We start from the raw sequence: 25081 nt of genomic DNA, 5'->3' as shown, positions 1-25081 counted from the left end.
TGTGTTCAGTGTACCCTGCCATTGTGGCTGAGTCACTTTTGCCTTCAGTTATCAGCAATGGCTCTCTCTACCTGTTGTGGGCAGGGCTTGTTTCCTGTGTTGTTAATGGGTTAGTCTGAGGCTTCCAGTTTGAGGTTTGAGTTGAGTCAGGCCAGGCATTTTCCAGAGATGCAGTAGCACCAATATACAGAGTGCTTTTCCTGTGTTCTTCCCTGAGAAGTTTTGATGGTGGGCAGAGCCTACCATAGACCAGATGTCTGCTCCCAGGCCTCTGCTGGGCCACAGTTGGACTGGTGTCAGTGGTTATCTTCCCCATTCCCTGGGGCAGGTGTCACTTTGGAGTGGTACTGGTCCCTGTTGGAGCAGCTTGCATGCTGCCAGGCTTGTGGCATCACTCTGGATGGGCTCCATCTAAGGGCATATGGGGGTGGGGGGGTGGTGTCTGAAGGAGAATACAGAAGCAGGGCAGGTGGTGTTAACAGGGTCTAAGAAGATTTGCTGTGGGAAGGGACCTACAGCTTCTGGAAGCCATGGCCTGCCAGGTTGGAGGGGGTGGATCCACAGAAGTGTGTGGGGATAGGGTGCCCTGTTAGCAAGTAAGTAGCGAATTTCAGCACTGCACTCGTTGCAGGTATCTACGTGTCTAGGCTAGGGCGTAGGGGAGGGAAATGGCACCTGCCAGCTCTTGGTTCCTAGAGAAGTCTCCCAATGATCCTGCCCCTTCAGCACATGCTCTGAGATTAGTAAACAGATCTTCTTCCTGTATACCTCCGGCGGTTTTCAAACTGCTGCTTCTATGCTGTATCTCCATGGGGCTGTCTGTGCTGTTTAAGGGCAGGGACTCAATTTCCTATTGCCCTCTCAGAGTTTTGAAAAATCCCACTGATTTTTAAAGTTCCAGATGTTAAGCCCTCTGATCGTAAGAACTCACAAAATTTGGCCCCTCTGGTTTTCAAAGCCAAACATTATGGGGATTTGTCTTCCCTGTGCAGTTTCCGCATGACTGGGGTGCCTGATGTGAGGGTCTATTTCTTTCTCCTCTCCTCCCCTGCAGTATCCCTCCCTTCCAGCACAATCCTCCAGGTCCATTTAGTTCCTGACTGTGTTTTCACTCTTCCTATCCTCTTTGATGTGGCCTCTTCTTTATATTTAGCTGTAGAGAGTCTATTCTGCCAGGTTTTGGGTTGTTTTCTGGGACATTTACACTGATATAGGTGTTAACCTAATTGTATTTATGAGACGGGTGAACTTAGGGTCCTCCTACTCTACATCTTCCATACTTATTTTATTGTCAGTGAAGTCAAGCGTAATTTTATAATTTCTTTTTCAACTTTATGTTGTGGTAAAATACACATAACATAAAATTCATCATCCTGGTCATATTTAAGTGTATATTTCAGTGGTATTAAATACATTCATGTTATGAGACCATCACCACTGTCCATATCCAGAACTCTCTTCATCTTGTAAAACTGAAACTCTGTCCCCATTAAACACTGACCACCCATTTCCTCTCCCTCAGCCCCTGGCAACCACCATTCTACTTTGTTTTTATGACTTCGATTACTCTAAGTCCCTTAAATAAGTAGAATCATACAGTATTTGTCTTTTAGTGAGTAGCTCATTTTACTTAGCATAATGTCTTCCAGGTTTATCCATGTTGTAGTGTGTGTCACAATTTTGTTCCTTTTAAGGGTTGAATAGTATTCCATTGTATATATAGACCACATTTTGTTTACTCATTTATCTGTTGATAGACACGTGGGTTACTTCCACGTATTAGCTATTGTGAGTAATGCTGCTATGAAGATGGGTATACAAATATTTCTTTGAGAACTGTTTTACATTCTTTTGGGTGAATGCCCATAATGCATTTGCTGGATTATATGGAAATTATCTCTTTTTTTTTTTTTAACATTTTTAATGTTTATTTAGTTTTGAGAGAAAGAGTGTACGTGGGGGAAAGGCAGAGAGAGAGGAAGACACAGAATCTGAAGCAGGCGCCAGGCTCTGAGCTGTCAGCTGTCAGCTGAGATCATGAGCCGAAGTTGGATGCTTAACTGACAGAGCCATGCACCCCGAAGTTGTCTCTTGTTTTTGAGAAAACACCATATAGTTTCCCACAGTGGCTGTACCACTTTACATTCATACCAACAGCACACAAAGTTTCCAATTTCTCCACATCCTTGCCAACACTTGCTGTTTTCTCTTTTTTTTTATAGTAGCTATCCTAAGTGTGAGGTGATGTTTCATAGATTTTTTTTGGGGGGGGGTAGGTGTTTAGTATAAATTTATTAATTGCTTTATATAAGCGCTAATGCTATGTACAATCATGCAGTTTTAAAAATAGTTAACAAGAAAAAAAATAAAAATAGTTAACAAGAGTTGTTATAGAACTATACATTACTGACATCATTGGGAAGCAAGGATTAATTGTTCATACTTTTGTAATGAAAGACACCTCAAATTTACTTAGTTATTTCAAATATCTATGTCAAGATAGTCTACATTTAGCTTGCCCTGGGTGTGTTTTATTTATTTTATTTATTTATTATTTATTTTTATTAATTTTTTAAAATTTACATCCAAGTTAGTTAACATATAATGCAACAATGATTTCAGGAGTAGATTCCTTAATGCCCCTTACCCGTTTAGCCCATCCCTCCTCCCACAACCCCTCCAGTAACCCTGTTTGTTCTCCATATTTAAGAGTCTCTTATGTTTTGTCCCCCTCCCTGTTTTTATATTATTTTTGCTTCCCTTCCCTTGTGTTCATCTGTTCTGTGTCTTAAAGTCTTCATATGAGTGAAGTCATATGATATTTATCTTTCTCTGACTGACTAGTTTCACTTAGCGTAATACCTTCTAGTTCCATCCACATAGTTGCAAATGGCAAGATTTCATTCTTTTGGATTGCTGAGTAATACTCCTTTGTGTATATGTACCACCTCTTCTTTATCCATTCATCCATTGATGGACGTTTGGGCTCTTTCCATACTTTGGCTATTGTCGATAGTGCTGCTATAAACATTGGGGTGCATGTGTCCCTTCAAAACAGCACACCTGTATCCCACGGATAAATGGCTAGTAGTCCAACTGCTGGGTTGTAAGGTAGTTCTATTTTTCATTTTTTGAGGCATCTCCATACTGTTTTCCAGAGTGGCTGCCCCAGTTTGCATTCCCACCAGCAGTGCAAGAGAGAACCTCTTTCTCCACATCCTTGCCAACATCTGTTGTTGCCTGAGTTGTTGATGTTAGCCATTCTGACAGGTGTGAGGTGGTATCTCATTGTGCTTTTTATTTGTATTTCCCTGATGATGAGTGATGTTGAGCATTTTTTCATGTGCTTGTTGGCCATTTGCATATCTTTCTTTTAAGAAATGGCTCTTCAAGTTCTTTCCCCATTTTTAATCAGGTGTTTGTTATTTTGATTTTAGTTCTTTAAATATTCTAGGTATTAATCTCTTATCAGTTATATAATTTGCAAATATTTTCCCATTCTGTGGGTTGTTTTTTTACTCTATGGATAGTATCTTTTGATGCACAAATTTTTTGTTTTCCTGAAGTGCAATCTGTGTATTTTTTCTTATGTTACCTGTGGCTTTGTTGTCATATCCTTGAAATCATTGCCAAACCCAATGTTGTAAAGCTTTTCTCCAGTGTTTTTTCTAAGAATTATATTATTTTAGGTTCTTGATCCATTTTTAGTTCATTTTTGTATGAAGTGTTAGGTAAGGGTCCAAATTCATCTTTTGCATGTGGAAATCCAGCTTTGCCAACACCATCTGTTGAAAAGAAAATGTCTTTTCCCTATTGAATGGTCTTGACACCCTTATTTAAAAATCATTTGACCATATATGTAAGGGTTTATTTCTGTGCTCTGTATTCTATTCTAATGGTCTATATGTCTGTCATTATATCACACTGGTTTGATTACTGTAGCTTTGTAGTAAGTTTTGAAATCAAGATTTGTGAGTCCTCCAACTTTGTTCTTCTTCTTCAAAGTAGTTGCAGCTATTCATGGCCCCTCAACAATTCCATATGAATTTCAGGGTTGGCGCTTCCATTTCTGCAAGAAAGGCGGTTGAAATTTTGATAGGAAGCACATCAAATCTTCAGGTCATTTGGAGTAGTATTGCCAGTTTAACAATTTTAATTCTTCCAACACAGGAACATGTGATATCTTCCATTTATTTACATCTTTTAAAATTTCTTTCAATGTTTTGTAATATTCACTGTGAAAGTCTTTTACTTTCTTGGTTACGTTTATTTCTTAGTATTTTCTCCTTTTTGGTTCTATTATAAATGAAAATATTTTCTAAATTTCCTTTTCAGATCGTTCTTTGCTAGTGTATAGAAATATAACTGATTTCTGCCTGTTAATCTTTTATCCTGAAATTTGCTGAATTTATTAACTCTGTGTGTGTGTGTGTGTGTGTGTGTGTGTGTGTGTGTGTGTGTTCTTTAGGATGTTCCAAATACAATTCATATTATCTGTGAATAGAAATAGTTTTACTCCTTCTTTCCAATTTAGATGGCTTTTATTTATTTTTCTTGCCTAATTGCTCTAGCTAGAGAACTTCTAGTACAGTGTTGAATATAAATGGTTTAGGCACCTGGGTGGCTTAGTCAGTTAAAACAGCCAACTTTGGCTCAGGTCATGATCTCACAGTTTATGGGGTTGAGCCCCTTATTGGGCTCTCTGCTGTCAGCATGTAGCTCTCTGGATCCTCTGTTTCACTCTCTCTCTGCCACTCCTTGCTCTCTCTCTCTCTCTCTCTCTCAAATAAACATTTTTAAAAATGGTGAAAGTGGGCATCCTTGTCTTACTCCTGATCTCTAAGAGGTAAGGCTTTCAGTCTTTTACCATTGGGTATGATGTTAGTGGTGAGTATTTTATAAATGCCTTTTATCATATTGAGGAAGTTCCCTTCTAATCCTAGCTTGTTGAGTGCTTTTATCAACATTCATGAAAGGGTGTTGCGATTGTCAAATGTTTTTTTCCTCCATAAACTGAGAAGATGTTGCATTTTTTTTAACCTCCATTTTTTATTAAGGATATGTATTACCCTGGTTGATTTTCATACGTTGAACCGCCCTTATGTTCCTTGGGAAAATCTCTTAGTCATGGTGTATAATCCTTTTAATATGCTGCTGGATTTGGTTCACTAGGATTTATTTTATCGAGAATTTTTGCATCTATATTCATAATGAATATCCATCTATATTTTTCTTTTCTTAAATTGTCTTTGGCTCAGGTATCAGGGTAATGTTGGCCTCATAGAATGAGTTATGAAGTGTTCTTTCCTGATCTATTTTTTAGATGAATTTGAAAACAATTGGTGTTAGTTACCCAAGTGTTTGGTAGAAATCAAAAGTGAAACCATCTGGTCCTGGGCTTTTCTTTGTCGGAAAGTTTTTTTTATTACTAATTCAATCTTTTTACTTGTTAGAGGCTTATTCAGATTTTATATTTCTTCTTCAGTAATTTTTGGCAGTTTGTGTGTTTCTAGGAATTTATCCATTTCATTTAGTTTTTCTAATTAACATATATATTATATATTATATATTAATATGTATTATATATAATAATATAATTATATATTAACATATATTTTATATTATATAGTACATATCATTATATATTAATATATTTATATTATATATTATATTAATATTATAATATATTAATATATATTGTATATCATATATTTTAATATATTAAGATATAGTAATAATATATTATTAATATTATAATATAATATATATTAATATGTTATATATTTTAATATATAATATATTTATATTTTTTAATATATATTTTTTCAAGTTCATGATTCTTTTTTTTTCAATATATGAAATTTATTTTCAAATTGGTTTCCATACAACACCCAGTGCTCATCCCAAAAGGTGCCCTCCTCAATACCCATCACCCACCCTTCCCTCCCTCCCACCCCCCATCAACCCTCAGTTTGTTCTCGGTTTTTAAGAGTCTCTTATGCTTTGGCTCTCTCCCACTCTAACCTCTTTTTTTTTTTTCCTTCCCCTCCCCCATGGGTTTCTGTTAAGTTTCTCAGGATCCACAGAAGAGTGAAAACATATGGTATCTGTCTTTCTCTGTATGGCTTATTTCACTTAGCATAACTCTCCAGTTCCATCCACATTGCTACAAAGGGCCATATTTCATTCTTTCTCATTGCCACGTAGTACTCCATTGTGTATATAAACCACAATTTCTTTATCCATTCGTCAGTTGATGGACATTTAGGCTCTTTCCATAATTTGGCTACTGTTGAGAGTGCTGCTATAAACATTGGGGTACAAGTGCCCCTATGCATCAGTACTCCTGTATCCCTTGGGTAAATTCCTAGTAGTGCTATTGCTGGGTCATAGGGTAGGTCTATTTTTTATTTTTGAGGAACCTCCACACTGTTTTCCAGAGTGGCTGCACCAATTTGCCTTCCCACCAACAGTGCAAGAGTGTTCCTGTTTCTTCGCATCCTCTCCATTATCTATAGTCTCCTGATTTGTTCATTTTGGCCACTCTGACTGGCGTGAGGTGATATCTGAGTGTGGTTTTGATTTGTATTTCCCTGATGAGGAGTGACGTTGAGCATCTTTTCATGTGCATGTTGGCCATCTGGATGTCTTCTTTAGAGAAGTGTCTATTCATGCTTTCTGCCCATTTCTTCACTGGGTTATTTGTTTTTCGGGTGTGGAGTTTGGTGAGCTCTTTATAGATTTTGGATACTAGTCCTTCGTCCAATATGTCATTTGCAAATATCTTTTCCCAATTCCATTGGTTGCCTTTTAGTTTTGTTGGTTGTTTCCTTTGCTGTGCAGGTTTTATCTTCATAAGGACCCAGTAGTTCATTTTTTATTTTAATTCCCTTGCCTTTGGGGATGTGTCAAGTAAGAAATTGCTACGACTGAAGTCAGAGAGGTCTTTTCCTGCTTTCTCCTCTAGGGTTTTGATGGTTTCCTGTCTCACATTCAGGTCCTTTATCCATTTTGAGTTTATTTTTGTGAATGGTGTAAGAAAGTGGTCTAGGGGAAAGAGGATCAGTTGGGGAAAGGGGCAGAGGGGAAGAGAGAGAAAATCTCAAGCAGGTTTCACATTTAGCATGGAACTCGATCCCACAATGCTGGGATCATGACCTGAGCCTAAATCAAGAGCCAGACACTCAACTGACTGAGCTACCCTGTTGCCCCTCATTTAGGTTATCTAATTTGTTGGTGTACAGTTCACAGTGACTTCTTATACTCCTTTTTAGTTCTTTAAGATCAGTAATAATGTCCCACTTTCATATTTTATTTTAGCAATTTCAGTCTTCTCTACTTTTCCTACATCCAACTAAGATTAATGAATTCTGTTGATCTTTTCAGAGAAACAAACATTTTTTAGTTGTTTCTCTATATTGCTTTCTATTTTCTATTTTCTTTACTTACTGAGAATTATTTCTTTCCTTCTACTAGCTTTGAGTTTAGATTGCTCTTGTTTTTCTAATGTAAATTTCAGTTAGGTTATTGATTTGAGCTCTTTCTTCTCTTTTAATGCTATATATCTCTATTTGAGTACTCTTCTCAATGTATCCTGTAAGTTTTAGTATTTTGGGTTGTTTTGTTTTCATTAATGTCAAAGTATTTTCTCATTTTTCTTGTGATTCCTTCTTTGATCCATTGATTGTTTAATGTGTTGCTTAATTTCCACATATTTATGATTTTTCCAAATTTCCTTCTGTTACTGATTTCTAATTTCATTCCATTCTTATTGGAGAAAATATCTTCTATGATTTCATTTTTTTTAACTTATTGGGACTTTTTGATGGGTGAATATATATAGTTTACCCTGGAAAATGTTCCCTGTGCACTTGAGAAGAATATATATTCTTCTGTAGTTAAGGTAAATGATCTCCATATGTCTCTTTGGTTAGTTGGTTTACAGTGTTCTTTAAGTTGTCTATTTTCTTTTTTGTCTTTTTTTAGTTGTTCTGTCAATTATTGAAAATAGGGTGTTGAAATACCCAACTATTAGAGTAGAATTTTCTGTTTCTCCCTTCAGTTCTGTAAGTTTTTGCTTCATATATTTAGACTGTGTTGTCATACTGCATATATATTCACAATTGTTATATTTCTAGTGAGAGTGACCCTGTTCTTAATGTCTAATACCTCATTTGTCTCCTGAAATCATTTTTTACTTAAAGTATTATTTTTGTCTCTTATCAGTTTAGCTACTCCTGTTCATTTATGGTTACTATTTGCTTGGAGTTTATTTCCATCCTTTTACTTGCAACCCAGTTGTATCTTTGATTCTAAAATGGGTCTCCTGTAGAGATCATATTATTGGGTCATAGGGTTTTTTGTTTTTTTGTTTTCTTTTCTATTCTGTCAGTCTTTGAGTTTTGTTGAAGATTTTCATCCATTTACATTTAAAAGTAATTACAATTAATGACTTACTTCTTCCATTTTGTTAATAGGTTTTCTAAAATCTTTTAGTTTTTGTTCCTCAATTCCTCCATTGTTGACTTTTGTTTTTGTTTCTTATTTTTATGTATGTTGGTATATGGTGTGATGCTTAATTTTGTTTCAACTTGACTAGGCTAAGGGGAAAATATTATTTTGGGGTGTGTCTGTGAAGGTGTTCCTGGAAGAGATTAGCATTTGATTTAGTAGACAGGTAAAGAGATCCATCTTTACCAGTGTGGGTGGACATCATCCAATCCACTGAGGGCCTGAATAAAACAAAAAAACAAAGGTGAATTTCTTCTTTATTTTCTTGAGCTGAAAAGTCTATTTCTTCCTGCCCTCAGACATCAGAGCTCCTGGTTTTTGGGCCTTTGGACTCTAGGACTTACACAGAAGCCTTACTTCTTATGCCTTTGGCCTTGGACTAGGAATTTCACTGTTGGTTCCGTTTCTTGGGTTTTTGGACTCAGATTGAATTTTAATACTAGATTTTCTGGATCTCCAGCTTGTAGACACCAGACTGTGGGACTTCTTGGCATCTATAATCACATGAACCAACTCCTGTAATAACTTTTCTATGATATATATCTACATATATCCTATTGGTTCTGTTTCTCTGGAGAGCCCTAAATAATACACACAGTTTTATTTCCTTCTTACTTCCTTTTCTGTGTAGTTTTTAGTTATTTTTTAGTGGTTAGTCTGGGAATTACAATAACAATCTAGCTTGAATTAATACCAACTTAGCTTCAAAAGTTACAAAATCTCTTCTATACAGATCCATACTCCCTGCCACATTGTTGTTGTCAAAAATGACATCTTTATGCATAGTGTGCCCAATTAACATAGTTTTATAATTATTGTTTTATGTATTTGTCTTTTAAATCATATAGAAAAAAACAGGAGTTACAAATTGAAAATATAATAATGTGGGTTTATATTTACTTAATGTAGTTACCTTTACAGTGTTTTTTATTTCTTTATATAGTTTGAAATTACAGCCTAGTATTCTTCATTTCAATCTAAAGGATACTTTAGCATTTCTTTTGCAGCAAGCCTACTGGTGACAAACTTCCTCAACTTTTGTTTATCTTGGAATGTCTTGATTTCTCTTTTATTTTTGAAGGAAAATCCGCTTAATATAGAATTCTTTATTGGAAAGTTTTTTTTCTTTTAGCATTTTAAATATGTAATTCCACTGCCTTCTGGCCTCCATTATTTTTGATGAGAAATTGGCTGTTAATCTTACTAGGATCCTTCTTGTGATGAAATACTTCTGTTGCTTTCAAGATACTCTTTGTCTTTGTCTTTCAACAATTATAATGTGTCTCACTGTGGATCTCTTTGAATTTATCTTACCTAGAGATTTGTTGAGCTTGTTAGAGATCTGTCAAAGTTGAAGACTCTCTTGGCAATTATTCCTTCAAATACTCTTTCTGCTCCTTTCTTTTTTATCCTTCTGGAATTTGCATTGTGTATATATTGGTATTCTCAATGGTGTCTCACGTGTAATTGAGGCTCTATTAATTTTTCTTCATTTTTTTTCTTTCTATTCCTCAGACTGGATAATCTCACTTGGCCTGTCTTCAAGTTTGCTGATTCTTTTTTTTTTTTTTTTTGGCCTGTTCAGATCCACTGTTGAATTTTTTATTTCATTTATTGTACTTTTCAACTCTAAAGTTTCTAATTGATTTCTTTTATACTTTCCATTTCTACATTGATATTTTCTGTTTGGTGGACGTTGTTGTCCTGGTTTCCTTTAGTTCTTCATTCCTGCTTTCCTTAGTACTTTGAGCATAATTAGGACAGTTAATTTAAAAATCTTTGCCTAGTAAGTCCAATAGCTGGATTTCCTCAGGGATAGTTTTTCTTTATTTCTTTTTTCATGTGAATGAGAAATATTTTCTTCTTTCTCTTTAGTTCTTCATAACTTTTTGTTCAAAACTGAATATTTTTAGTATTATACTGTGGTAATTCTAGAAATCAAAATTCCTCCCTTTCCATGGTTTGTTTTTGCTACTCATAGTTTGTAGTTGTTTGTTTAGAGACTTTTCTAGACTACTTTCATAGAGACTATATTCTTTGTCATGTGTGATCATAAGGTCTCTGGTTAGCTTAGTAGTCAGCTAGAAAAATTTGACAAACTTCCTTAAATACCTAGAGCCAAAACAACAACAACAACAACAACAACAACAACAACAACAACAACAGTGACAACAATCCTCCTATCATTGCAGATTAACTATGTTGATGTACACTCCTTTAGTGCTTTTAGCCAGGCTCTTTACATCTCTACTTTGTCCTTCACTTCCCACTTGTGTGGAGCCCAAAGATCTGCCAGGGGTGAAAATCTAGGATGTTCTCAGGCTTTTTCTAAACATGGTTCCAACCCTGGGCATGCATGTGTCCCTTTAGATTCCCTAGTGTATGTAGAACCTTCCAAAGTCTTTATTCCCTCATGAATTTTTTCCCCAGCCTCTTATTCCCAAGCTTTTTGGTTTGTGTACTGTGTTCCTGTGTGTTATACCTTGCACCAGGAGGTTGTATCTGATATATTTCCTTCTAAATACTTTGAGAGATGCTGTCCAGGAGAAAATTCCAAGGTGGGAAATACAAAGGCAAGCCATTAGCCAATCCTTCAGGGAACCTCCAGACACATCAAACCACCCAACCACAGTTCCTTGAGAGCAAAGTTCATATTACCATCTCTGGTATCAGCAAACCACACCAGGAACATGGGCTGCCATCCCCATGAATACCACCAAGCTGGGGAGTGGAGGGTAGTAAATGAGTAAGTTAAAACACAACACTTTCTTATCAAAATATAGCAGTTTCTATATATTCCACTTTCCTCCACTGGAGGATTTCAGAAAGTAGTGACATAACGTGACTTAGGTTCTAACAGGAACCAGGATTCCCCAGTCTGGTGTGTGCAGAATAGATTGAAGAGGGGTCAGGGGAGATGGAAGAGCACCATTAGAAGGCCCTTGTAGTCATCCAGGCAAGAAATGATGGCAGCTTGTGCCGTGTCAGTAGGAGTAGGAGGGCAGGAAAGTGGATGGATTCTAGATCGTTCTTGAATGTAGAGCAGACAGGCTTACTGATGGGTTGGATGGAGTGTGGGTGTCAGAGAAAGAAGAGGGTTCAGGATGACTCCAAAGTTTTTGTTGGATGGGTGAAGGAGTCACAAGTTTTGCACCTGAGGAAACTGAAGAACACAGAGGTTAGGGACACACACACCATCCAAGGTGGTGCTGCACCAGCAGGTGCTAGTGGGGCAAGGACCTGAGCCCTGCCCACTGAGCACTGGCCCACTTGTTTCTCATTGTAGGGGGAAGGCCCAAGAGGTGCGCAGCCCCACCAGGTGGGCAGCCTCGCCCTCTGACTGCCCGCTGGTGCTGCGGAAGCTCATTCGCAAGGAAGACATTAGGGCTGGCTGCAAGTGCCTGGTGAAGGCACCCCTGGTAACCGATGTGGAGCTGGAGCGCTTCCTGTCTGCGCCCCGCGACCCCAGCCAGGTACTGGTGTTCGGGATAGTCTCAAGCCAGAACCCCACCAGTACCGCACAGCTCCAGTGGATGCTGGACACACTCTACAGCCACCGGCAGCAGGGCCGTGCCTCACCCTGCATCCAGGTTGGTCTTGGGCCCAGCTAAGGAGGCCCCAGGGTCCAGGCATCAGGAACCTGGGGGGAGGACCCCCCACAGGGAGGCTAGGACTGGCTGAGCATCTGGCTGAGAGGCTGTCCTTCGACCTCAGCACATAGGCCTTCTTTTACTTCCTTTTCTCCTCCAGGCCTTTGTACACACTCTTCCACACACTTTCTGCCACGTTTTGCCCCCTCTACTCTCTCTGACTCATCCTCCTGTCCTGAGATGAAAGTCACCACATTTATGTGGGTGCTTTGTCTGCATTCAAGATTTTTCCTGCCATTTTCATCCAGGGCACTGACCGTAGCTGTGGTTGTATATTGGTATGTAAGTACTTAGAGCAGAGATGGGCTCACCACTGGGTACCCAGGGCTCAAGAATATTCACAGACTGTAGCCAAGTACCTACTGTGCACGGGCCCTGTGCCAAGCCCCAGGGAGGCTCCCAGCATGGTGGGGAGCACATATAGCACTCCTGAACAGGGCCATGAAAGGCCAGTTCCAATTTGCAGGAGCTGGGAGCAGGCCCTGTCACCTCCAGAGATCAGGGAGAGTCTCCCAGGATGAGACGGTTTGAGCAGGTGGGTGAATGTTCCCGGAAGAAGCAGGGAAATGGGTGCTTGAGGTCCCTGTTCAAGGGTCTGTTAGTCAGGGGTACATGGAACCACCTTCTCAACCACCTTCTCCCCATCCTGGCTGCAGGGTCCTTCCTGAGTCTCATCATCATCCTCAGTCAGTAGCCATCTCTGGCAGGGTTAGCACAGTTCAAGGGTGGCCACATCCCCACCCCCACTGGAGCAGAGGATGTCACGTGAGCACATGAGCTTCATGTTCATCTAGTAACTTCCTTCAAATCCTCTTGGCCCCATGCCCTCTCTGGTCTGCTGTCTGCCCTTTCTCCCTTTGCTGCAGACACAAAGTCTAAGCTTTTGTGTTTGTCCTGGGGATACCTTCTCCAGCTTTGCTCCCAGGGGTGCAGCCTCCTGACCCCATGAGCCTACCCAGCTAGTGCCAGGAGCTTGGCATTGGAACCAGTCTGATCAGACACCAGAAGGCTTTTTACTAGTCACATACATCAAAGCCATGTATGTTTCCTGGAGTCAACCCCAATTTACATAGATTTAGTGAAAACTTACTGAGTTCCTGCCCTGCAATGATCCATGCATAGACAGATATGATCCCTGCCCCCATAGGACCTTAGAGGTGACATTTAATTACCTTGGGGCTATTAATGGTTTATTAATAATTATTCATAAATGTAGGATGCATGGCGGTCCAGCCCAGCTGTGAGAAGTGCGAATGGGGACCGGGCCTGACCTGAGGTGGTTGAGGCCAATGGAGGAGTAGATAGTGGGTTTTGAGGGGTGCAGAGGACAATTCTGGAAGGAGGTGTCAGATGTCACAGTGCCTCTGATTCCACCATTCCAGTGTGTTTGGTTAAGGTAGAAATGTTCCCTAACGTCTTGCTCTGAAAGCTAAAATACCAGATACAGTTCTGGGTTTCACTTTTTTTTTATGTTTATTTATTTTTGAAACAGAGAGCAAGAGTGAGCAGGGGAGGGGCAAGAGAGGGGGGTGGACAGAGGATCTGAAGCAGGCACTGTCCTGAGAGTGGAGACCCTGAAGCAGGGCTCAAAGTCACGAACCATGAGATCATAAGCTGAGCTAGAGTCAGATGCCTAACCAACTGAGCCACCCAAGCACCCCTGGGTTTCAAATTTTAAGTAGAAACATCAGGGGTGCCTGGGGGGCTCAGTCTGTTAAGTGTCTGTCTCTTGATTTCAGCTCAGGTCATGGTCTCACAGTCCTGAGATTGAGCCCTGCATCAGGCTCTATGCTGGCCGTGGAGCCTGCTTGAGATTCTCTCTCTTCCTCTCTCTCTCTGCTCCTCCCCTGCTTGTGCACACTTACTTCCCCTCTCTCTCCGGAAAAAAATAAATTGAAATGTCATGTAGGACAGTTAGAGGCACCTGGAATAAAAGGCAGATCAAACCAGAAAACATCATACATTAGCCATATTAATGGATTTGTAGCATCCAGAAAGGAGGGGAAAGAGACCAGCTTTACTTTGGATTGCCCAGGTCCCACCTTGAGATGTAGGTTTGATTCAGGTCCTGGCACTGACAGGGGTTGTCCAGAGGGGCAGGGGGGCAGAGGGTAGAGGAATCCTGAAAATAGGTACACCCAGGAACACAGTATACCTCCAAATCTCCCACAGGGCTTCTCCCAGGCAAAGGGAACAGTCAAGTCCTGCAGACCCTAGAGTGTGGGGCTAGTGGCTGTCAAGTGGTAGGGCACAGTCATCTCCATGACAGCTTTCACAAGCAGAAGGCCCTAGAGGAACCCAGATGCCTAGATGGCATCCTTTGGCAATGGTCATGGTAGGTGTGCTTGTGGAGGCTGAACAGCCTGTTGAACAGGAGTTGGGAGGGGATGTTGAGGGGCTCCAGGATTCCATGGGAACTTGGCCTGGCTAAGAATTCTGCAATCTGAGTGCGTCCTCTTGGCATAGGATTGATGGGCACTTATTTCTCTGTTGGAAGTGCCGGCATGACCCCTACCGCCTGCTACGGTATGACCTGGGCAGTGCCCTGCAGAAGAACCCACCACTGCTGGTGAAGAAGTATGCTGTGGTGCAGGGGATGGTTCTGGTGAGCTGGGGCCCGGTGGGGGGCTCACCACCAACTACTGCCAACCTAGTCCCCCATAGCCCCTACCCTTGTGGAATCACAGATATGGGAGGGGAAAGAAGAGAGGGTCTGTGGGCTCTGAGGCAGAAGGCCTGACTGAGAGTCACCCATCACATGGAGCCAGGGCTGCAGCCCAGTCTCCCGTTTGCAGCCTGACCCCATGCGTCCCTCATCCCAGAAGACTCAAGGGAGTGAGGGACACCTAACCTGGAGAACCAAATTCTCTTTGTCTGTTTTTAAATAACTTTTTACTAAAAGCAGGGCATTGTAAAAATATATGTATATTTATTGAAAAAATTTAGAAAATAATTGCTTCCCCGTATTACCCAGATTGTCTCATTTGTTCACACAATGAGGATGTACTGGGCAGCTGCTGGATCCAGCACTATTGGAAGCCCTGGGGCATGCCCATGCTAACATTTTGGCCCCTGGATTTTTCTGATTTTGGGGTCCTGCTTTTTTTAAATGTTTTTTAAAAATTTTTATTTTGAAGAGGGAGAGAGAACAAGTGGGGTGGGGCAGAGAGAGAGGGAGAGAGAGAATCCCAAGCAGGCTCCTCACTGCCAGCATAGAGCCTGATGCAGGACTCGATCTCATGAACTGTGAGATCATAACCTGAATTGAAATCAAGAGCCCAATGCTTAACTGACTGAGCCAGCCAGGTGCCTCTGGAGTCTTGCTTTTTTAATTGTAATTTTTTAATCACTGCATGAGAATCAGTCATTTGATTTCTCTACCTGTGATCCTTTTGTTGGACATTTACATTATCTCCTTTTTGTTTGGGCAGTGGGCCATGACAAATAGCACTCTAATGGATATCCTTGCACAGAAATCTTTGGACAGGTGTCTATTTGCTGGAGACTGACATGTAGAGAGTGGGGGTTCAGAGAGCCATAGGACAAGATCCCTACCCTCAAGAGCTCCCATCCCATGGGGCCAGCTGATCAATGCATATGTATAAGTGGGCCAGCCAGCTGTAGGAGGGTGGAGTGGGTCCCTCTGAGCAGGAAGAAACCCTTCAGGCCCCAGGGCTCTGGAGCCCTTGTGTGTGAGGTGACCTCTGAGCAGGTGGGCCAGCAGAGGGCAAAGGCTGGGATGGTGGGGCTGCCCTCTGACTTGGGAGACCTTGATGGGGAACAGGCTCAGCCACACCTCACTGGGCGACTTGGGGAGGGTAATACCCTTTGCCCGAAACCATCAAAGAAAGGCCTGAATTCTGGCACAGGCTCTGAGGCCCATGGCACCATCCTGAGATTCAGTGCCCTCCTGCTGTTTCCTTCCTATGTGTTGACAGATGTTTGCTGGGGGAAAACTCCTTTTTGGAGGCTGCATTTTGAATGGATATGGCTATAGCAGGCAGAATCTGCTGAAACAGATCTTCCAGGCTCGACAAGACTGCAAGATGGGCTACTTCCTGCCAGACAACTACAAATTTAGGTAAAACAGGAAAAACTTGGGGTGCAGGGCAAGGACGGGGTGGGAGGAGACCTTGCTATGGAAGAGACACTATTAGGGACAGAAGCTGGCAGCAAGACGGAAGACTTCACAGGTGGCAAGGAGGAATGAGGCCACGCTGTTGGGACACAGGTCAGGGGAAAGTGCCCTCTTGGAGAAAGAGGGACACAGGATGATGTGCACAGTGCCAATTTCTGTGGGGGAAAATAATGGAGACAGGTTTGGGTGGGGGTCCTAGTGACATCCCTGCCTTTCGCCCTACGACACCCTACCCCGTCCTCAGTGCGATCCCAGTCCTGCTTCTCTGTTTACCAGCAGGGCCATGTAGTCAAGGGTCCCTCATGAGGTGAGTTCAGTCCCTTGTAAAGGGAATGGGGTGGTGCTGGCTTAAGGCTGCTTCTTGGCCACTGAGCGTAGGCTTTTCAACCAGGTGACATCCATCTATGGAGTGACTCCTAGGCCCAGCTAGGGTGAGATGAGCATACATAGGTCTCTTGGTTCCAGAAGCATGCAGCCTGGTCCAGGGAAGGAGCATGGGGTTTATGACATTGCTGGAGGCTGTGTTAAGAGCTGGCAGTGGGTTCTGGAATGCCTGTGAAAATGCAGTGAAAAATTTACTGGGTCAGGAGTTCCAAGAGGAAGAGAAAGCCTCAGTTCTGCTCTTTATAAGCTGGGGAACCATTAGCCTCCCTAATCCTCATTATCCTCACCTTTAAAATGAAGGTGATAATTCCCACCTCCCAGGGTTGTTGTGAGGATGTAATGAAGGCGTGTTTGCTGAAGTGCCATATAAACCAGAAAGTGATGAGCAAACACACATAAAAAGCATACGCCTGCCTAGCACATGGGCTTGCCTTTGACTGTGCCCCTACCGCTTGGAGTCGGGACAGCAACCCCACCCCACTCCCACCAGGCCTCTCCGCTTTCTAGGAGTCCTGATGCCAATTTCTCCCCAGTGCACTGAGTTGGGGCCATGCCAGTGTGTCTGCCTGACCCTATAGAGGTTCCTCTAGGAGGATCTGGTAGAGGTCAGGCCCTGACCCCAGCATCCTGGACAGCTTAGTAGAGAAGGCAGGATCCCAAGGAGCCTGTGGACATCAGGAAGGCAGATGCTGGCAGGTGCAGAGAGGAAAGTCACTGAGACCCCAAGGCCTGAGACTCAAGGAGGGCTTGGAGGTTATTCAAGACCAGCTCAATGACAGTTCCAGGGAGAAAGGGAAACGGAGGCTCTGGGTCTGCTTGGGCTCAAGAAAGAAATACACCAAAGACAGAAGGGGGTTGGGGAGGACGCTATCCAGAAGGCCCACACTGAAGATGAACTGAGACCACTGGAAGGTGTCAGAGACAGCAAGCAAAGGCATTTTCAGAAACATTTAACAGATGGGGTGCTTAGGGGTATGGTAGATGGGGATGCCAAAAACTAGTTACAAAAAGATGTAGCTCTTATTTGACTTCCACTGTCCCTCAAAGGACCACTTACTTTCTCTCTGCCTCAGCTTCTTTGCCTGCAAAGCAAGAACAAACATAGTTTCCACTGTATGGGGTTGTGAGAATTAGATGAGCCAGTGTGTGTGAAGTTCTGGTACATCACTAACATTTATTGAGAGGTTACAAATTATAGCTGTTAGTGCTGTCATTATTATTACTAAAATGAATTCCAGGTTCTTAATTTGTTATATGCACGGGTTCTAAAAGGACTTAATACTTACAATGGTTTTCAATAATTTTTTGAGGAATGATGGAGAAAGAATCAGCAAACCACACACACATACACACACACACACACACACACACACACACACACACACAGAGTCTAGGTTTTTGGAAGTGGAAAGGGGAGGATTCCGGAGACTATAAACCAGTAGAACTCCTCTTAATTCCAGAATGGCCTATTAGGTTGGCAGTTTGAAAGCACTTAGAGAAAAAAGAGTGGAATTCTACAAGAAAATGTTGCCATAACAACAGTTCCTTTATCTCTATCTGTGGAACAAACTACCTCAAGTTTAGTGGTGTAAAACCACACAACCGTTGTTTATTACCATCTCTGGCAGTTTGGGGGCCAACCGGGTTCAGCTAGGTAGTGCTTGCTTAGGGTCTCTCATGTGGTTGCAATCAGAAGTTGACGGGCTGGAATCATCCCAAAGTCTTGCTCACTCAAGTCAGGTGGTCCGTGGAGGCTTTCAGCCGCGACAATTACACATGGCTTCTCCATGTGGCCCGGGCCTCCTCAGATATGGCAGCTGGGTTCCAAAAGCGAGCATCCTGAGACACAGCCAGGTGGGGACTGGGTTGCCTTATATGGCTTGGCCTCATAAGTCATGTATGTCATCACCGTCCACTCCATGTGACTCCCTAGGGCCGGCCCACATTCACAGGAGGGAAATGACACTACACCTCTTGACGGGAGGAATGTCAAAGAAATTTGGGACACGTTCTAAAGCCACCCGCTGGCCCAATTCCTCTTCCAGCAGGGTAACTAGAATAGTAGTGAGACACGCTGTCAGCTTAGAATACCTAACTTCAAGGAAGACACTGGGTGAGATCTCTTGATGTCCTCGAGAACTAGATGGATAGACGGGGCTCAGGCAGCTGCTTGCTCGGCCACACCCAGTAAGTGGTGGTGGGCCTAAAGGGCAGACCTCTATGTTTGGCCTGTCCACTTTTTCCCTAAATATGCAACTTAGATGTGTTCATGGAAGCCTGACTGATCATTTGTGCCCTAGATGGGGAGAGATGACAGAGTGGGAGTTTGCAGTAGGCTCAGCCACCAAGTAGGGGTTTGGGAGGAAAATGAACAAATGTTTACTTTTAGTTGTGGAAGGTTTATGGTCAGTGGATGTTGGAAGCCCCAGCATGATAGTCCGTTATGCTGAAAAAAGTAACTTAGAAGTCAGAGCTATCGGTGCAGCCCAAGGGAGCCATAGGTCCTGGAGTGTTAGCGTTTTCATTTCTGGGTCCTCTGTTCCAAGAGGGACGCTAGCAGAGCTCTGGCAAGGGGGGTCCTCCCTGTCCCTTGGTGGGAGTCATTTCTTCCTTGCCAGAGTAGACTTTCAGCTGCTTGGTTTTATGCAGCTCCCGTGGGAGGATTCGAAGTGCGGAGGTGGGAGGGAGAAAATACAGGTGGGCAGAGTAAATGCAGGAGGGTGGGCAGAGCCGGAGTACAGATCCAGAAGGGCTGGGCTGCTTACCCGGCACTCAGAGGAGCCAGCCACAGAGACGGCCATCCATCTGGGCTTGAGGTCTGTGAGGCCACCGTGGAGAAGCAAGGGCTGTGAGCAGGGAGGGGAGCCGGGCTGCCCAGGGAGGTGGGGCCCCCCACTGAGGCCTTCCAAGCCCCAGCGGAGAATGGGGTGGGGCCCCTGCTAGTGAGTAGACTGGTTGTGAAGGAGCAGGAGGGTGGGGGCCAGGCCAGGCCAAGGACAACTGGCGGGGCGGGGGGAGATTCATGCAGGGCTGGAGAGACCACTCTGCCTGGAGGAGAAGGCAGTGTGTTGGGAAGCTCTGTGTTAAGCTGTGCCAGCCCAGAGGACTGGGTGTCCTGTATCACATGGCCCACCTCCCTTCTGTTTGTGTCCTTTGCTCATGCTCACAGCCTGGCACATTGAACCCCCTTGGGAAACGTTCACTGATTGAAGACCTAGAGCTGATTTTATCCCAGGGAAGCAGAGGGCAGGTCAGACTGAGGAAGGGCCGGTTGACAGAGTGTCCACTGATAACTGGCCCTCAAGGCCATCCGGCTGCCCCTCATATACCTCCAGTGGTGTGAGGCTCCTCTCTCCAGAAGCAGCTCCTGCTTTTAACGTGGCAGTCCTGCCATTCCTTCCATTTCTGAGCAACTCCTGCATGCCCGGCCTCGTGCTTGGCACTGGGGATTTGGAAGTGAATAAGACCTCAACCTGCTTTAGCTTGGCTGTTCCAAAGATGCAGAAACTGAAGAAAAAGAGCAAAGGGCACTAATCATCAGAGGACACAAGTCAAAACCACAGTGACACATGGTTTCACACCCATCAGGATGGCTGCTGTCGGAGCACCAAAAATAGCAAGCTTTGGCGAGGATGTGGAGGAGCCTGAGGCCACGTGCACTGCTGGCGGGAATGCAAACTGGCACGGCGGCTTTGGAAAACAGTACGGAGGGGGTCCTCAGAAAGAAATAGAATTATGGTGTAGCAGCTTCACTTCTGGGTAGGCACCTAAAAGAATTGAAGGTGGGCTTTCAAAGTCCATAGTGGCACTGTCGGTAATATCCAAGAAGCAGAAGCAACCCAAGTGCCCGTCCGTGGATGGATGGAGAAAGAAAATGTGCTCTGCGCATGTAATGGAAAAGGAAGGAAATTCTGACACGCTACAACACGGATGAACGTTGAGGGCATTATGCTCAGTGAAATAAACCAGGCACAAAAGGACAAATACCACGTGATCCCACTTACATGAGGTCCCCAGAGCAGACAGAAAGTCGGAGGGTGGGTGCCAGGGCTGAGGGAGGGACAGTGGGGAGTTTGCGTTTAATGGGGACAGAGTTCCAGTTTGGGACGATGAAAAGGTTCTGGAGATGGATGGTGGGGACGGCTGCACAACAGTGTGAATGTACTTAATGCCACTAAAGTGTGTACAAAAAAATGGATAAAGTTTATGTTATGTACTTTTAACCACAGTTTAAAAGTGGGGGGTGGGGGGAAATGCTCTGTGGGTGCTTTGCAGCTGAGGGGGCAGGGAGAAAAAGGGGCTATTTTCCCCAGTTAATGAGCTCCCAGGGCGAAGGCTGCTTTGGTCTCCAAAGCCCACCCCGCCTGCTCTGGTAACCAGGTCCATTCTCCATCAGCCCGGGGCCCGGATGGAGGAGACGGACTCCCCAGGTGTCAGTACGTGTCATTTGCCAACACGGCCCCAGGCCTGGTGGAGGGTCTCACTTAGGGACGCCGCTGATGCTCCCGCCGCTGATGCTCCCGCCATCCTGGTCACCCTGACTCTCTCGTCATGTAACCTGCTATTGGCAGCTGTCACGTAGGAGTCCTTTTCCGGTGCCCCACTGGGCTGGACTCCCATTGCTCCATTTACCTATGTTTTGAGTTCCTAACAAATGCTGAGCCATGACCCACCCTGGGGGACCGGGGTGGGTCGGGTGCTGGACAAGGGCACTCGGCTCAGGAAGCCTCAGGAGACCCACTCCCAGAATCTGCTTTCTTGCCACCTCTGCAGCCAGGACCAAAGGGGACCGGGGAGACAGCCAGGTCCACACCTTCCTTTTTTATTTTTCTGGGATTCTCAGAATGACAGAAGAGGCCCTTGTCTCCCCTCCCCTGCTCATCTCTTGTCGCGAAACACCCTGCCCTCAAGCAAGTCACATAGCAGGGGCTCAATTAATATGAAGAAATGAGGAGTAAAAGGGCCTGTTCCGTCTCTGTCCTCATTAGTTTCCCAAGACTGCTGTAACAGTGCTTCACACACTGAGTGGCTTAAACTGGAATGTATTATCTCATGGTTCTGGAGGCCAGAGATGGCGGTGTGGGCAGGCCATGCTCCTTCCATGGGCGCTAGGGAAGGACTCGCTCAGGCTGGTCTCCTCGCTTCTGGTAATTCCTTAGCTTGAGGCAGCATTGTTACCCCAGACTTCGCATGGCGTTCTCCCTGTGTGTGTGCTTGTGTCCACACTGCCCCCTTTTTATAAGGACACCAGGTATTTTGAGTTAAAAGTCCACCCTACTCTGGTATGACTTCATCTTAACTCATTGCCTCTGCAGTGACCCTATTTACAAGCAAAGCCACAATCTGAAGTACCAGGAATTTGGACTCCCCCTACATGTGAATTTGGGGAGGGGGACACAACCCCTAACACTGTACACAAGGACTTATTTCCTGGGCATCCTGTGCTCCCTCCCTCCCTTGCTCACTTTATGGAGCCCTCCTGCCCCATTGCACACCTTTCCGATGGTCAGTGCTGGGTGCACAGGTGTCGCTCGCACAGAGTTAGGGTGACTCCAGCCCTAAACAGAAGCCAGAGAAGCTGACCTCCGGTGAGTCTCTGTGTCCCCAGGGGTCAGACTCTCCCTTTACCCACCCTGGTGAGGGGCAGCCCTGTGTCCTTTTCTCTCTCGGAACCGGAACATTAAATGGCAGCGCTAGGTGAGGGCTGCTTACTCAGGGCCCCCTCAGGCTGTGGCTCTGCTGAGCGTTGCCCTTCCTTCCCTGCCTCCCCTGCAGCATTTCAACCTACATCCCGGGCCTGGAAGACCCTGACTCAGTCAAGAAAACAATACCAGAAGACATCCAAGGAAGCTTCTCCTCACTGACCATGGCGGACCAGATGGAGGAGTCCTCCCCTGAAGCTGAGAAGTAGGTGCCCCCCACCCTGCCCGGCCCAGGGCTGAGGGGCCCTCCTGTGGTAAACAGAATGGGCATGGCTCATAGCAGAGCCCCTGGCTCTGCTGCAGGCCACAGAGTCCATGTGGGGCTAAGTGGCCTTGGGCAAGTCACTTCCCCCTGGGCCTGGGTCATCTCTAACCATCCCTGACAGCTAGCCCATTTAATCAACACAATGTCCAGTTGGGCATTGCTCAGCTCCCCAGAGCTGCTGGCAGTGGTCTGGGTGGTGGCCATTGAGGCCTTTTGTGGTGAAATCCTACAGTCCAGGCCATCATCAGTCTGAGATGAGTGGAGACTGCCCACTGTCTCCCTGCGAGAAACTTCCTAGACCTTAACTTGGCCATGTTAACTGAAATGAATTATGTATTCTGCAAGAGCGTGAAAAATCACACATTTCTTATGAAATGGAAAAACAAAACTGTTACAGTTTTTGTTAGAAAGGTTACAGGTGCCACTGGGACCCCCCAGGTTGCAGCAACACCCAGAGAGCCTCAACAGTGCAAAGCAGAGGGCCAGGGCTCTGGGCCCCATTCACACAACCTCTCTCCACCCATTTCCCAGCATTTGCTTCTCTCTATTTTGGTTTTTAGAATGAAACAGCCTGAAGTGTTTCTGCATACTCTCAGCAAAGCCAAGAGAGGCAGTAAGAAGTCGGCCATCTGGAAAAAACAGCCCTCCAAGAAATGATGCTGCCCCCACAGCTACCCAGAGCTCCAAGCCTGGACACAGCTCCTCTCACATCCACCCCAGTCCTGCCTCCCAAGCCTCCCACCCCCTTTCTCTAAGCCCCTGCATAATAAATAAGCGTGCCTCCAGCATCTGGGTGAGGCCGTGGGATAGGCTGGCTCCTCCACAGACCTGTTCCAAGCTGAGTCCTTGGAAATGTGGTTCCTCTGACCCAGAGCTTCCTCTGTAACCAGTTAAACCAGCCAGAGAATCTCCCATTCCCAAGGAAACAGGTATCTCACTCTAAGGGGGCCAAGCCAAAGGATATATTAACCCTGGGGAGGTCTTGGATGGGACTGAATTGTGCCCTCCTACCTATCCTTCACTAGGTGGAAAAGGACTCTGTTTCTGGCCCAGATGGAAAAGAGGGTGAGAGAGAAAGAGGGAGGAGAAAGACAGAGAAGAGGAGCAACAGATGGGAGGAAAGGCAGGGGGAGAGATGGAGAGCCGCTGAGAAGGGGCAGGAAGAGGAACGAGGGAAGAGGAAACTAGGGAAGAGGGAGAATAAGGGGGCAGGTGGAATGAGAGGGAAAGGGGCATGGAATGGGATGGAAAAGATAGTGATATCTATTTGTCCCAGACAGCCAGAGACCCTGTGCCCCGCCCCTCGTGTGTTAATGTCCCCATTTAGCCTAGCCTCAGTGCTCTTTGATGGATTAGACACCCCTTTCCTGGCTGATAGGCCTGAAGAATCCTTGGCAGCATCACTGGCCCAGAGATAGCAGCCCTGTCTCCCCATCTCATGTGCTGACTACTCCTGGGTCATGGTTCCCAGCTCTAGGCCTGTTTGTCTGAGGCTCCTGAGAGCCACTTCCTGGAGCAGGGCATAGACCCCAGAGGGTCTGCCTGCTTCTCCAAACTCAGAAAAGACTTCAGACCCTGATCTGTGGGCAGTGTTTGGTGATGTGCTCTACACTTAGCTACTTGTGCCCCTTTTTAATAGATGCTTTTTTAAGCTGAAGTTTTTGAAGGTTAATGTTTATCCTTTGTATCATGCAAAGGCTTATTTTGAATGATACATTTATTCCCCTAGAAATGGATTTGAAATGGCATGCTGTGTGTTTTTAAGTCTGCATCTTTTGATACCTAAGGGCCTGATATTTGCTAGGTGTCTTGGGCACATAACTCTTCTCCCCTCTGTCCCCCCCACTCAAGCACAAGGGCACGCAAGGATTGGAAGGCAAGGGGAGGCAAGTTCCACCTCTGTCCTGGCTTGCAGGCACCCTTATCCCCTCAGGCAGGATTCTGGTAAAGGTGAGAATGCAGACACCGACCCTCCTACCTTCCTCCCGGAATTGGACCTTTGGGCCTGCATGCTAAGTTGGACACTTCACCAGCTGCATGCACAGGTGAGCACAGAACTGTCCCTAAAGGACAGGCCCCAGCCCAACTCAGGATGCTCGCCACACTGAAAAGGGGCTCAAAATGAGCAGACTTGAGCAGCAACATTTCCCACTGGTGGAATAGGGCCCAGTGGAATGTCCAGTGCTACAAAATCAAACTGTCCCTTGAGGACATAGAATGTCCCTTCACCATAGAAATACCAGGAGAGGGGGATCAGGTTCCACCAACAATGCCTCCAAAAAACCAGGTGTGTTGGGAAGGTGTGACGTTATCTGAGAGTCAAACTCTTGTCTGACTCGAATAGCTAGACTTTTCCTTCAAGTTCCCTCCTGTGATCTTTTTCCTTGGATTAGTGAGGTCCAAGGCTTTTTAAAGCAAAAAAAGCTCTAAA

At 44.6% G+C, this 25081-nt stretch overlaps 1 protein-coding gene across 1 annotated transcript in view; it reads left to right on the top strand.

The window, feature by feature from the left end:
* CA2H3orf20 (chromosome A2 C3orf20 homolog) overlaps positions 1 to 23436 on the top strand; it is a 99191-nt gene extending 75755 nt beyond the window's left edge. The window contains 5 exon segments of the mRNA XM_047849153.1: positions 11798 to 12101; positions 14659 to 14766; positions 16100 to 16242; positions 22459 to 22590; positions 23211 to 23436. Of these exon segments, the coding sequence (XP_047705109.1) occupies positions 11798 to 12101; positions 14659 to 14766; positions 16100 to 16242; positions 22459 to 22590; positions 23211 to 23307 (784 nt within the window). The 3' untranslated portion in view covers positions 23308 to 23436.
* The last annotated feature ends 1645 nt before the right edge of the window (positions 23437 to 25081 follow it).

This window comes from Prionailurus viverrinus, chromosome A2 (genome assembly GCF_022837055.1).
Source record: "Prionailurus viverrinus isolate Anna chromosome A2, UM_Priviv_1.0, whole genome shotgun sequence".
In the NCBI taxonomy this organism is placed as follows: domain Eukaryota; kingdom Metazoa; phylum Chordata; class Mammalia; order Carnivora; family Felidae; genus Prionailurus; species Prionailurus viverrinus.
The sequence above is the reverse complement of the archived record's forward strand: the minus strand, read 5'-3'. Positions and strand labels throughout refer to the sequence as shown.